The sequence below is a fragment of the Crotalus tigris genome, unplaced genomic scaffold, assembly GCF_016545835.1.
Source record: "Crotalus tigris isolate CLP2741 ecotype Arizona unplaced genomic scaffold, ASM1654583v1 scf7180000024304.1987388, whole genome shotgun sequence".
NCBI lineage: Eukaryota > Metazoa > Chordata > Lepidosauria > Squamata > Viperidae > Crotalus > Crotalus tigris.
This window is the reverse complement of record NW_024100476.1, coordinates 790,644-804,706: the sequence shown is the minus strand read 5'-3', so window position 1 is coordinate 804,706 and position 14,063 is coordinate 790,644. Positions and strand designations below refer to the sequence as shown.

Genomic DNA, 14,063 nt, shown 5'->3' with positions numbered 1-14,063 from the left:
GTTTCACAGAGGAGTTTCTTATTGGCTGATGAGAGAGGCACTGTGATCATTATTAAAATAGCAGACTATGGTATGTGGCTTTGTTGAAACGGTAACTTTAGGAGAAGACTGTCTGATGAAACAGTTGTGACCTTACCCAGATCAGCTGCAGAATTTAAAAAAGACAGACCTTTGTTTTAATACTTTCCTGAAGGAGGATGTTTTTCTTTGATTTTTTTTTTAGGATGAAGAGGAAAAAGATGATGGGGAAGCTAAAGAAATATCTACTCCTACTCATTGGTCCAAACTTGATCCCAAAGCAATGAAGGTAAATGCAACGAAGACTAGATCCAGCATGTGCAATGAGATACCCCTCTCTGAATTCAGAGCTCCAGAAGATCCAGAAGTGAAAGAGCTGAAGGGGGAAGATTATAATCAGTTGTGCTGACAGATTCCTTTCTGACCATGGCAGGGTCATTGGATGCATCCCCAAATATTGACACAACTTAAAAAGAAAAGTTTCCCAACTTGGCAACTTTTAAGACACGTGGACTTCAACTCCTAGCGTGGACTCCAAGGTTGGGAAGTTGCCAAGGTTGGGAAGCCCCAATTTAAAGCATAATTCTTAAAAATATCGAAGGATGTTTTTGTTTTGTTTTTTTAAATGTTGGAAAATATACTTTTGCCTTTTTTAGGGACTATCTTAAATTCTATTGTGGTTTTTTTTTGTTTACTTGCTAAAATTTAATGTCATTATGTTTTAGAATGGATGAGGATATGTTCCTCAAGGTGCTTGATTGTATAAGCAATACATAATTTATGTATTTAAATTAATCAGGTGAATGACCTACGCAAGGAATTAGAAAGTCGGACTCTTAGCTCAAAGGGTCTGAAATCCCAGCTAATAGCCCGGCTAACAAAACAACTAAAAGTGGAGGAGCAAAAAGAGGAACAGAAAGAATTGGAGAAATCTGAAAAGGAGGACGAGGAAGAAGAAGAAAGGAAGTCTGAAGATGACAAAGAGGTGGACAGCTAGCAAATTAATGTTTATGTGCTGATTCATTATGTGTTAAATCGTATTTAAGTTGAATACTTAAGTATATGAGAGAAGGACAAGGTTGTCACAATCAGCATTCTTCCTGTCTTGCTTAGACTCTGAACTCTTAAAAATCACCAGAAACTGGGCTTAATTGTAGTGTGGATGTTCCTTTCTCATAGTTGGTTCCTGTTGGTAAAAGTACCAGGCAGAAAGGTATTTGTTTCCATGTAAATATTTGTATACCTTCAGCAAGGATGTTGATAACATAAAAAGGAACTAAGTCATTTATGTTTACATAAATATAAATCACTGCATGATGGCGCAGTGGTTAGAGTGTAGTACTACAGGCTGACTCTTCCCAGTACCAGGAAGTTTGATCCTGACCGCTCAAGATTGACTCAGCCTTCTATCCTTCTGAGGTCAGTAAAATGACCCAGATTGTTGGGAGTAATATGCTGACTCTAAACCGCTTAGAGCAGCGGTCCCCAACCCCCGGTCCGTGGACTAGTACTGGGCCGTGGCATGCCAGCAACTGGGCCGCACAAACAAGCGAAGCCCCATCCGCAGGAGGCAGGCAGCACACAAAACCATGCCCCCTGCGGTCTGCGGAAAAACCTCTCTCCACGGAACCGGTCCCTGGTGCCCAAACGGTTGGGGCCCTCTGGTTTAGAGCGTGCTGTAAAGCGCTATGAAGCTATATATAAATCTAGGTGTTAGTGCCATTGCTACATTTATATGAATCATACTTTTTAACATAATATATGTTAAAATGTTAATGTTTTGTTGCTCGATTCCACATAGTTTATGTTGTCTAGGAATGATCTCCGCAAACTCCAACGAGGAAACATACAACCACCTAAAAATATGCCAGAAATACAGCAGTGTGAAAATGTCAGAGCGATGGCCCAAATTTGCTATAAAAATCAGAGCAAAATTTAAAAATCTGCAAATCAACTAGCAAACCTTTCCTAAAAGCTGCCTCTTGCAAACCATCTTGGCAGCCTTCCAAAAAGCCATTAGGAAAAGCACCACATGTATCTCCAGAGCAGTGTTTCTCAACCTTGACAATTTTAAGGCATGTGGACTTCAACTCCCAGAATTCCACAGCCAGCAATGCTGGCTGTGGAATTCTGGGAGTTGAAGTCCACATGCCTTAAAATTGTCAAGGTTGAGAAACACTGCTCCAGAGGGACAGAATCCTAAAGCCTTCAGGTTCATCCCAGAGAAGGCCTGACTCTGGGTCCACGTTCCCTCCAATCATTCTCAAAGACCCTAAGTCTCGACTTCAGGGACATGCTCAGAATCATTCTGGAGGAGCTAAGTATGTTGTCCCCTAGCACTATTAATTCAATGCCCAGGTGCTTATGGCTAAATAAAGATCTGAATTTATGCGCAGATTTATTTTATTGTTTACATTGCATTGGCTATCCACCCACAGGATGCTGGCATCAGAGAACATGAAAAGTTTCCATTTGAATGGTTTTCTCCAATCTTTAGGAAGAAGAGAGGAAACGGCTAGAAGAAGTAGAACGCCAGCGTCGAGAGAGAAGATACGTTTTGCCTGATGAGCCTGCAATCATTGTGCATCCTAATTGGGCAGCCAAAAGCGGGAAGTTTGACTGCAGTATCATGTCCCTTAGTGTTCTTCTGGATTACAGATTGGAAGATAACAAAGAGCATTCCTTTGAGGTAAACCCTTTCCTCATTTTGGTATTTCAAGAAATCAGATGTTTTGAGTTCCGTCTGCTCCCATTACCTTGGAGGAATGCTTCTTTTGTAATCTAAAGATGGACTCTGTTTGATTTTGAGTTTTAAGCTTTGTTTTCTAATGAGAGAGAGTGGCTGTTGCCAGATTTAGAAAAAAGGGATTCTGCTAGGAGATTCAAATTTTGTGATAACTGTGGTTCAATATTTGGTTAATTTTGACGATTCTGGTTAGAAGTATGGTAATACCGTGTTTCCCTGAAAATAATACTGGGTCTTATTTATTTATTTATTTTGCCCTCCAAAAGAAGCACCAGGTCTTATTTTGGGGGGTGTCTTTTATACTCACCTCTGGCACCGACAGCCCCACCCAGCCGATCCACTTCTTCTGACCGAAGGAGCAGCTTCATTCTGCAACTGCATTCCGACCTGTATTTCACAGTCAGGCCTTTCCGGAAGGCCTCTGCAGCCGAGAACCGAGCTGTGGATTCAATCCATAGCTCAGTTCTCAGCTGCAGTGGCCTTTCCAGAAATGCAGGCCTGGCTGCAGAAGACGCCTCAGAAGAAGTGGGCCGGCGAGGAGAGGCCTGCCTGCAAGATAAGTGGGTGCAGGTCGCATGGGGCAGATCCATATTCCCAGCCCCACCCTAGCTTGATTTTTTTAATGGGTGCCTCACCCCAAAACTAGGGCTTATTTTTGGGATAGGGCTTATATTAGGCCCACCCCCAAAATCAAGCTAGGGCTTATTTTCAGGGCAGGCCTTTCAGAGAAACAGGGTAGGTGATACAGGTTGTCCACACCTTATAATTACAGTTGGAGCTGGAATTTTGATCGCTAAGCAATGCAATCAATAAGCATGTGAACACACCTGATTTTACAAACATTTAACTGAAATCATTAGGTGCATAACAATTGGGTGGTGGTTAAGTGAATCAAGCTGTCATTAAGTGAACCCATCTTCTCAAATTGACTTTACTTGTCAGAAGTCAGCTGGAAAGGTCACAAATCACAATCACCTGACTGCAAAATGTTGCAAAATTTTAAAGCAGGACAGTTGCCAAGCATCTGAATTGTGATCACATGACAACGGAGGTGGTGTGACTAGCCAGAAGTCATTTTTTCTGAAGCCATCATAATTTGTTAAAAGAACAGTCTCAGGGAGTGCCTGTAATATTTTTATATAGAAGTAATGACTAGTTCTTTCAATATTCTTCCTTCAGGTTTCATTATTTGCAGAACTTTTCAATGAAATGCTTCAGAGGGATTTTGGTGTCCGAATCTACAAAGCGTTGTTGTCTCTTCCGGATAAGGAAGATAAAAAAGACAAAAAGAACAAGAAAGATGAAAAAAAAGAGAAAAGGGAAGAGCGAGATGATGAAAATGATGATCCTAAGCCCAAGAGAAGAAAATCTGGAGATGATAAAGATAAAAAAGATGATAGAGATGACAAAAAGGTTGGTGTCGTTTTTCTGGGAAACAATTTGCCTCTTTTGTATGTGTTTACTATTTTTTTTTCTTACACCTGTTACAAAACCAACTTAAACTGATATTGACAGTAAGTATTTTCAGATTTTGTTTAGTAGGAATTCCCAATTCCTTTTTCAGTGTTAAGTTTTAAAAGTAGTATATGAGAAAATGCCATTGTTGCTTTTTTACTAAGATCTCGAGAGTTTTAAAACCTTATTTCCATGCCGTTAACCAATCCATGGAGGTTTAAATAGTTTTGCCCAAACATGGATTGTATTAATATGTTGTGGTTATTTAGAGGGAAGATAAAAGGAAAGATGATTCTAAGGACGATGATGAAATGGAAGACGACAATAACCAGGAAGAATATGATCCAATGGAAGCTGAAGATGCAGAAGATGAAGATGATGGTATGTTGAAGATATTTTGTTTTACGTGAAAAGGAAGCAGAAGTTCCAATCTTGTGGTATAGTTGCATGTAGTATGTGGGGACAAAATGCTTTAAAATTCCATTTATTCATTTAAGAACATTTATATGGCTGCCCAACTCACTCTCAGTGACTCTGGGTGACTTACAAACATAAAAATCTCATGTAAAAAAAAAAAGTGATAAACCTCCTCTCTACTTTACTTAAACATTATTGAGTTAAAACAAAAAAGAACTGGTATATTTTGGTTTTTGCAAATGGTGTCAGCATAACTTTTTTTTCCTTTTGTAAGAGAAGAGTCCTTATCCAATTGAGAGATATGTATATCTTTGGAGATACTTAACAATATACAAAGAATTAAAACAAAAACAGCCAAAAAGGAAATATATCACTATATACAGTCACGTGAAAAAGAAAAAAACACCCTCTTTGAATTTTATGGTTTTAAGCATCAGGACATAGTGAAAAATCCTCTGGTCCTTAGTAGTTCTTAAAAGTAGGTAAATACAACCTTAGAAGAACAACAGCACATAACATATTACACCATGTTATTATTCACTTTACAAAAAGAAAGACAAAATGGGAAAGCTATGTGTGAAAAACTAAGTACACCGTATGATTCAATAGCTTGTAAAATCACTTTTTAGCAGCAATAACCTGAAGTAATTGCTTTCTGTGTGACTTTTTATCGGTCTCTCACCTCGTTGTGGAGGAATTTTGGCCCACTCTTCTTTACAGCATTGCTTCAGTTCATTGAGGTTTGTGGGAATGAATTTATGCACAGCTTTTCTGAAGGCCCCCACCGCAGCATTTCAGTTGGGAAGATTGGCAACTGTCTTGAAGGTTTTCCATTTGTGAATAATCTTTCTCAGGGTAGAATAATGGACTTTAAATAGTTGGAAATGGCCTCATAACCCTTCCCAGAATAATGGGCAGCAACAATTGCTTCTCTAAGGTCGTTGCTGGTGTCTCCATTTTGGGTTTCTCTTTATAATATAAATGATGACATGGTGTAATGTGTCCTGTGTTATTGTTCTTCTGAAGTTGTATTTACCTACTTTTAAAAACTACTAAAAACCAGATGATCTTTATTATGTCCCAATATGTAAAACCACAGAACGTGAGGAAGGTATACTTCCTTTTTTTTAAATAAAGTTTTATTGATTTTTTTTAACAGAATTCAATAGTACTCATTCAACAAAACATGTTGTCTGAGTATCTTATTCACTAATACAAATTAAATTCCTAATCCCTAAATCTTTTCTCTAACCATTGATAAAATAGGTCCCAAGTTTGAAAAATATTCTGTTTCTTCTTTTTCTTTCAACCTTAAAGTAAGTCTGTCCATTTCCGCAGTCTAGTATTTTTTTAATTATTTCTTCTTCTGGTGGTGTATCTTTGCTCTTCCAGTATTGTGCAAATATAATACTTGCCGCTATTATCACATGTAAAATCAAATATGTACTTCACTTATCAAGTTTTTCTGGCATTATACCTAGTAAAAAAAATTCAGGTTTATAATCTATGTGCTTCTCTAACATTTTTTCTAACCAAGTGTGAATTTTTGTCCAATATCTCCTTGGGTATACTCAACATGACTGTATATCAATTTATATTCTTAAAGAAGGATACAACCATTGTGAACTTCCTTGTTCATTATTTCTACCAAAAACAGCACATGTAGCCAACTGTAATAGAAAAAACTATTTAATTAATATATGCAAGAAATATGACAATGATTAATTTTAAAATCTAACCTTAATTTTTGAATTCTTCTAAGCTCTTTGCTACTGTATTAATTTTTTTAATCAAAGTAAATTCCCCCATATTTAAACATCACAGGCTCAATGATTTTTCATGTTTTCCTTTTGTAACTTTTAGTGCTGGTGATATTTGTTCAATAAACAAATATTAAGAAATGAATAGATAGATAGATAGATAGATAGATAGATAGATAGATAGATAGATAGAATAAAATGTTTTGAATATGCTAAAAACTGTTATCTGTTTTAATAGATAGGGATGATGAGGAAATGAACAGACGAGATGACAGAAGGGAGGGAAATCGACATTGCAAAGATAAGGCTTCTAAAGATAAGGTATATTTTTTATTTATTTGATTTTTATGGTTATTATTGTTTACAAATAACAAGATGATGAATGTACTTAATACTCCTTTCTTCTCCTATTTTCTCCACAATAACAATGTGTGAGATGGATTGGGCTGAGAGTGACTGGCCCAAGGTCACCCAGCCAGTTTTCATGGCTAAGGCAGGACTAGAACTCACATCCTCCTAGTTCTAGGCAAGCACCTTAACCACTAGCAAGTATTTGGCTCCACCAGGCTTAATACTGTTTCATTTCTTAATACTGTTTCCTTTCACCAAAATACTCAGGTAGATATAACCTCATTATTAAATTGCATTATTTTTTTTATTATTATTCTATTCCCAATCCATTTTATCCCCAATTTGGGTTCTAGAATGGGGAGGCTGTAGCAATGTAATTTTGTCCTGTTTTGGATTCCTTTCAACTTGCAGATTTCAAGGATATGGATAAGGTTTCTGGAGATGGCTTACTCCAATTGGCTGATTAAGTCACAAATCTAGAAGCATCTGGAGAACATTGATTATCTCAGTGGTTCTCAACCTGTGGGTCGGGACCCCATTTGGGGTCGAACGACCATTTCACGGGGGTCGCCAAACAACGCAGTCCGCCATTTTTTTCCACTTTTCCTTAGCTGTGCTACTCCCTTTTATTCTATTGGCTTTTGAAAGCCAATAGAATAGACTCTCTTGAATAGAGTCTAATTCTATTGGCTTTCAAAAGCCAATAGGAATTGTCCAGGCTGTCTCTGCCCTGCTGAGCCTGCTAAAAGTCCCATTCTGCAAACGGTGCTGCACCAGTTGAGTAGTCCTCGACTTACGACCGGTTGGGGGTCGCGGCATTAAAAAGGTTGAGAACCACTGGATTATCTGGACTCATTAATGTCAGATTTGCACTAGGGATAGGAGAGTGCTTGGTGGTCTTATATGATATTTATGTTGGTACATAGATGGAAAGGCCCCACATTGCTATTTCACTAAGGAATGTGCTTCAGTTCTGTTTAACTTAAAATTTGTGTTTAAAATGAAAACACATTTCCATTCACATGGAATGAATGGCATGCAAATAATTCTGTCCCATAATTAGTGTTATAATTTGTTTTCAGGAAGTAATTAGGTTAATTACTAATGCTATTTGCTTTTAGTTGACAGGCAAGAATTGTGACATTTTGGGCTGTCACTTTTTTCTGGTTTTATTTTTTACTTGGTAAAACAAACAATAAAACAAAATGGAAAGCAATACATTTACATACATAGAATAAACTCTAGAGCAGGGGTTCTCAACCTTGGCAACTTTAAGACTTGTGGACTTCAACTCCAGCTTTGCTGGCTGAGGAATTCTGGGAGTTGAAGTCCACAAGTCTTAAAGTTGCCAAGGTTGAGAACCCCTGCTCTAGAGTGAAGATCGAAATGAAAGTATGAAGATTATGAAAGGATATTTAAGAAAGGCCGTTCCCCCCCCCCAAAAAAAAAAAATAAAGGGAAAAAAAGGGTTGTAGCTCCTCCTCCTTTTTCCCCCAGCTGCTAATTTGCTAGTTAAATAACTTTACATAGTTTTGGATTAATTTCTATTTGGATGGTTTTCATTATTTTCTAAATAAAAGTTATTTTCTTAAAAAAAAACTACATTCTAAATAGTTTGCCTTGCTGTGTAATATGTTGTATATTAGAGAAGAATTCCTGCTTGAATTCGATTAATTTTTTGCTATAATAGGTGGAGATTTTTCATTGTTTAGCTCTGTAATAGTAGTTAGTATTATAATATTGTAGTAAGATTTCCTGTTATAAACTAATGCAGTAAACAAATGTATTCACAAAAAAAGATTATAATCTGTATTTTTTAGGAAAGAAACAAGACCCAGATGATAACTATTAATCGCGATCTTCTGATGGCATTTGTTTATTTTGATCAATGCCATTGTGCATATCTCCTTGAAAAAGATTTGGAAGAGATCTTGTACACGCTTGGATTACATCTCTCAAGAGCTCAGGTGTGTTATTGTAGTCTTTGCTTTCTCACCATCAGCAACCATTATGACTGTTAAAAAAATAACTTTGTAGCCCATTTATGACTTTTGCAGTGTCCCTCAGTCACATGATCACCATTACAATCAATATACATTACCCTATGTCTGACTAGTGGTCTCTATCTCACCCTGCCAAACAGATTGTTTGATGAGAAAAGGATTGCAAGAGAGTAAGCTGTTTGCTCTTCTGTGCATTGAAAGCAATGTGATCACTCCAGCAGCAGGAAAGGATCATTCAAAGGAGAAATTGCCTACAGAAATCATTTGCTTTTTTTTTCCCTTCCCACCCGCATCACATGAGTAGAGAAGAAGAAAAAGAGTACAGTAAAGTGCTTAATTAGAATGCTCATGGCTCCCATGCTACAGCATGATCACATTGTTTTCAATGTGTACAAGACAGTAAGCAGGCACTCAAGCATTCATAAGGAGTGGGAAGTGGTTAGGAGACAAAACTTAAAGGAATGAAACTAGTCTCTTTCCAGCCCAAAAGCAGAATTGTGGTCATGTGGTTTCCCATTTAATGACCGTTTCACTCAGTGGTAGAATTGCCAGACCCAATTAAGGTCATTAAGTGAACACTCTCTGTGGTCTTGTTGAAGACCAATCTTATGAGAAAAATATTTCGTGTAAAAAATAAAGCCATTTATTTCAAGTTAAAAATTGTGTGAATTGCTTGTTTCCATCTATTCTACAAAATCTTAATTGAATAAGACATAATTTAGGTATTCAACATAATTATCTGTCTTCTTGTGTTAACCTTAGGTTAAGAAACTACTTAATAAAGTAGTACTTCGTGAATCTTGCTTTTATAGAAAACTGACGGATACTTCTAAAGATGAAGAAAATCCAGAAGAAATGGAAAGTCCACAGGAAGAAATGTTTGGTAGCGTATTTTTTTATTAATAAAGATATTTCAAATCTGGAATACTTTCAGCATACTAATTTAGATTTTTTTGTGATAGTTATCACTGTCTACTGCTGTTAAGTTATGCTTCCAGTTTCATGGTTCAGAAGTTCATGGTTATATTATAAATTGAAAGGACATTAGGTGTGAAATGTTTTACTCATTTTTAATGTTTTAAAAGTGTTGAGAAAAAGTGTGATATTAAAAAATTAAAAAAAACTTTAAAAATTAGGAAATAAATATAACTTCTCAGGACTATTGATAGTAATTAATAATAATAAAGATTTTTCTGTTTATTTTGGGTGAACAACAGGCATTAAGCTTCCAGATATTTGACTATATCAATAATAGATTTGTATCAAAAAAAAGGATAATATACTAAAATATCAGTAATACATGTTTTTTAGTGAGGAAAAAAATAAGTACATAAAACCGAATCAGTTGGAGGCTAAAAACATTTTATTGCACTTGTTGGAAATAAAACTTTTTATTTTGTACATTGTAATAATGATAATTCTTAACTCCTATAGGAAACAGGCTGCTTCTACCGTCACCTGCAGTAAAACAAGAATCCAAAACATCAGAAGAAAATGTTGGTCTCATTGTTTATAATGGAGCCATGGTGGATGTGGGGAGTCTCTTGCAGAAATTAGAGAAGAGTGAAAAAGCACGAGCTGAAATGGAACAGAAACTTCAGTCACTGGAAGAAAAAACAGGTGAGAATGAATAATTTTTTATTAATTCAAAAAGGCTTAAGGCATTGTATCTCCAAAAGACTTGGCACCAGACTGGAAGAAGAATGCGTGACAATTTTTCAAGTAATTGAAGGTTGGGTTGGGTTGGGTTGGGCTGGAGAAAGGAGAGAACTGCTTCTGCTAGCTGTCATATCATTAGATGCAAGCAAAGAATAGCTGTTACAATTTTTTCCTGTTATAAGCAAAGAAAGCATAATACACGTTTAATATTTTTAAAATGCATACTGTACTTCTGATGTGTATGCCAATTCACAAATGGACTTTTCACTTTCTGAGTCAGATTAATTGCTTTGAATAGTCTTGCCTCATTATTTTAACTAAAAAGGACATAATGATAGTAAAGTCGTTAGAACCAGTTTGGTTTAGAGCAGGGATCTTCAAATTTGACCCTTTTATGTCTTGTGGACTTCAACTCCCAGAATTCCTCAGCCAGCGTGCCTGGTTGAGGAATTCTGGGAGTTGAAGTCCACAAGTCATAAAAGGGCCAAGTTTGAAGACCTCTGGTTTAGAGGTTAAGATATCAGCTTAGAAACCAGAGAGACTCGGTCTTCTGATCCTACTTTAGGCAGAAAGCCAACTAAGTGACTTTGGACCAGTCCCTCCCTCTCAATCCTAGGAAGGAGGCAAAGGCAAACAACTTCTGAGGTCTTGTCAGAAAAACTACAGCAACTAATCCAGGCAGTTCCAGAAGTCAACACTGACTCTAAAGCACTGCATGTCCTTAAAAAAAAAAAAACTTACTAGCTCTATTTTACAGACTAAGACAGTGATTCTCAACCTTTCTAATGCCGTAACCCCATAATACAGTTCCCCATGTTGTGGTGACCCCCAAGTGGGTGTGGCCACCAATAAGAGGGAGTAGGACAGCTAGGGAAAAGGGAAAAATGGCGGACAGCATGGTTTGGTGACCCCCGTGAAATGGTCATTCAACCCCAAATGGGGTCCCAACCCACAGGTTGAGAACCACTGGACTAAGATATCAGCCTAATATTTTACTCCTTTATCTTCTGTAATCATTTTAACTTCTTATAGAAAGATGCAGTTTGAAAGATTACAAATCATTCTATTTTTGCAGATGACGATGAAAAGACCATATTGAATTTAGAGGATTTAAACAAAAACCTCTCTACAGAAATTAAAGAGGTTAAAAAAGAGCTCAGCCAGCTGCAAGAGAACCTGAAGATCTCGGAAGATACAAACCTGCAGTTTGAAGGGCAGCTGACTAAGACCATCAAAGGTTTGGCAACCGTTATGGATGAAATACACACGGTTCTTAAAAAGGTAAAGCTCTCTGTAACTCTTCTGCAAAATTTCCTGAAAATAGGAAAAGCAGAATGTCTTAATTTGGTTATAGCAGCTTGTAACTGATTCACTGTCTTCTCTTTCCATAGGATAGTGTGAAGAACGAAGATAAAGATCAAACATCCAAAGAAAATGGAGCAAATGTATGACAAAACATGCTGCTTGCTCTGGGGGAAAAAAGAATGTTACATAATGTAATATAAATCATGAAACTGGAGTGTATGAAAGTGATGCATGTTTAATTTAGTAGTATAAATACTTTAGTCCAAGCAAGGTTGTATAAAGTTTTATAAATGTGTGAGCCTGCTTCAAAAGATTGCTTGTAATTCACAGCCCTCGATTTGTTAGACACTCCTTGAGTGAAAATAATTTTACATTGCAAAATGTTTTAGGGTAAACTTGGTTATAGTTTGAATGCTAATAAAGTTCATCAACTTCATGGAAAATAGCAAGTACTTAATTACCAAAAGTTTCCTTTTAAAATTTAGTGCAAACATTTTTCATTATTTATAGAGATGCCATTCTTAGGTTTTATTTAGGTTTTTTAAATTAAAAAAAAATCGGGTATATAAATCATAGCATGCTGCTTAATTTTGCCAGTAAAGATTTTTAAATACATTCTTGAATTTTTGTCAGAGTTTTTTCCCTTTGATTTGTGAATTTTTCTTGGAAGTTGTTATTACTGTTTTGATGCACAGTAATTGAGGAAAAGAATAAGGAAATTATAGAACATTGATGAATTGGAGTTTATATAAAAACATATTTGTTTTATTGTGCATATTTTGTAATCCTTGAAATGTTCTATCCCTACATTAATATACTAGCAACTTTTAAAAATTTTATGAGAATGTACAATTGACTAATACACACCAGGCCAGTAGATGTCAGTCTAATGCTTTATTTGGAAAAATTGCTACTAGTTTTATATTGGCTTTCATTAAATTGGCTATTTACCTTCCCAGTGTTAATTTCTTAAGACTGTCTTCCAGTGAAGGTATTATATGCATTTCACACAAGTCATAATATACCTAAATTTAAGTTGTAACCCAGCATTTTTGTTATGCTAACGACATAATGTGGTATGGAAGAGTATACTTGGGCACAAGTATTTTGAGTTTACTCGGCATGAAAGGAATAACTTAACATAAAACTTGGAATCAGAAGTCAAATAGGTGCTATAATTAAGAAGCTGCCAGATTGACATCAGGTTGTTGGCTGGTAGCTTAAAAGGCAGCTTGTTGGCAGAAGCCTTAAATGTCTCAAATTATTCTGTTTGGGCTCCTTGACATCAAATACTGACAATTGATTGTGAAAGCATTTTGAATAAACGCTTCCCATTCCCAATCAAACTGATAATGTTTACATTATTACCTACTTAGTCTAGAAAGCAAACTTTAAATAGTGATGCAACACAATGTCAAGATCGAAAAAGTCATTGCAGATCGCATGAAATTTTCTCCATTATCCACAAGGTTTCTGTGAGTGTCATCTTGCAGCAAAGTGTTGCAAATTTTGTGCAATCACCTTGTACAGAGTGTCTGTATTGAAAGATGACATTGGAAGGTCAGGTATTCTGTGATGTTCCCCCAGGTACTTTCACCTGGGACAAAACTTCCTTTCTCACTGAAGAGTTGGCTAGCAAGCTTCACTAAGGGCTAGCTCAATGCATCTAGAACTTTTACCCATGCTGACCAAACATGCAGGGGGAAAGAGGGTTTACAAGGCTGATATACCATGTTATGCTCACATACTCTTCCTGTACCTGTTGGGCAAACCTTTTTTGGGGGGGGGGTTCCTTTTGGCCAGCCCAAAAAATGATCTTCAGGGAAAACTCCAACTCTTTAACATGTTATGAATCATACACGTTTCTTGGTTATCTTGAAAGGGGGAAAGAGTGTTGATAATGTTGTTGTTAGTTGCAAAGTCGTGTCCGACCTATAGCGACCCCATGGACAACGTTCCTCCAGGCCTTCCTGTCCTCTACCATCTTCTGGAGTCCATTTAAGCTCACGCCTACTGCTTCAGTGACTCCATCCAGCCACCTCATTCTCTGTCGTCCCATTCTTCTATTGCCCTCAATCTTTCCCAGCGTTAGGCCCTTCTCCAGTGAGTCCTTCCTTCTCATTAGGTGGCCAAAGTATTTGAGTTTCATCTTCAGGATCTGGCCTTCTAAAGAGCAGTCAGGGTTGATCTCCTCTAGGATTGATCGGTTTGATCACCTTGCAGTCCAGGGGACTTGCAGGAGTCTTCTCCAGCACCATAGTTCAAAGGCCTTTTGTGCTCAGCCTTTCTTATGATCCAACTTTCACAGCCATACAACACCTCAAAGAAACGGAAAGAGGGAAATACGGA

General features: G+C 36.9%; 1 protein-coding gene across 3 annotated transcripts in view; it reads left to right on the top strand.

Annotated features, from left to right (window-relative positions):
* The window catches only part of CCAR1 (cell division cycle and apoptosis regulator 1), a 34,612-nt gene extending 21,552 nt beyond the window's left edge, over nucleotides 1-13,060 (top strand). For all 3 annotated transcript variants that reach the window (XM_039324642.1, XM_039324641.1, XM_039324640.1), the window contains 11 exons: nucleotides 224-307; nucleotides 818-1,003; nucleotides 2,516-2,707; nucleotides 3,944-4,177; nucleotides 4,489-4,600; nucleotides 6,635-6,717; nucleotides 8,568-8,714; nucleotides 9,513-9,633; nucleotides 10,185-10,370; nucleotides 11,485-11,690; nucleotides 11,801-13,060. In XM_039324642.1, coding sequence (XP_039180576.1) covers nucleotides 224-307; nucleotides 818-1,003; nucleotides 2,516-2,707; nucleotides 3,944-4,177; nucleotides 4,489-4,600; nucleotides 6,635-6,717; nucleotides 8,568-8,714; nucleotides 9,513-9,633; nucleotides 10,185-10,370; nucleotides 11,485-11,690; nucleotides 11,801-11,860 — 1,611 coding nt within the window. In that variant the 3' untranslated portion in view covers nucleotides 11,861-13,060. The remainder of the gene's footprint in view (nucleotides 1-223; nucleotides 308-817; nucleotides 1,004-2,515; nucleotides 2,708-3,943; nucleotides 4,178-4,488; nucleotides 4,601-6,634; nucleotides 6,718-8,567; nucleotides 8,715-9,512; nucleotides 9,634-10,184; nucleotides 10,371-11,484; nucleotides 11,691-11,800) is intronic.
* Nucleotides 13,061-14,063: the final 1,003 nt, after the last annotated feature.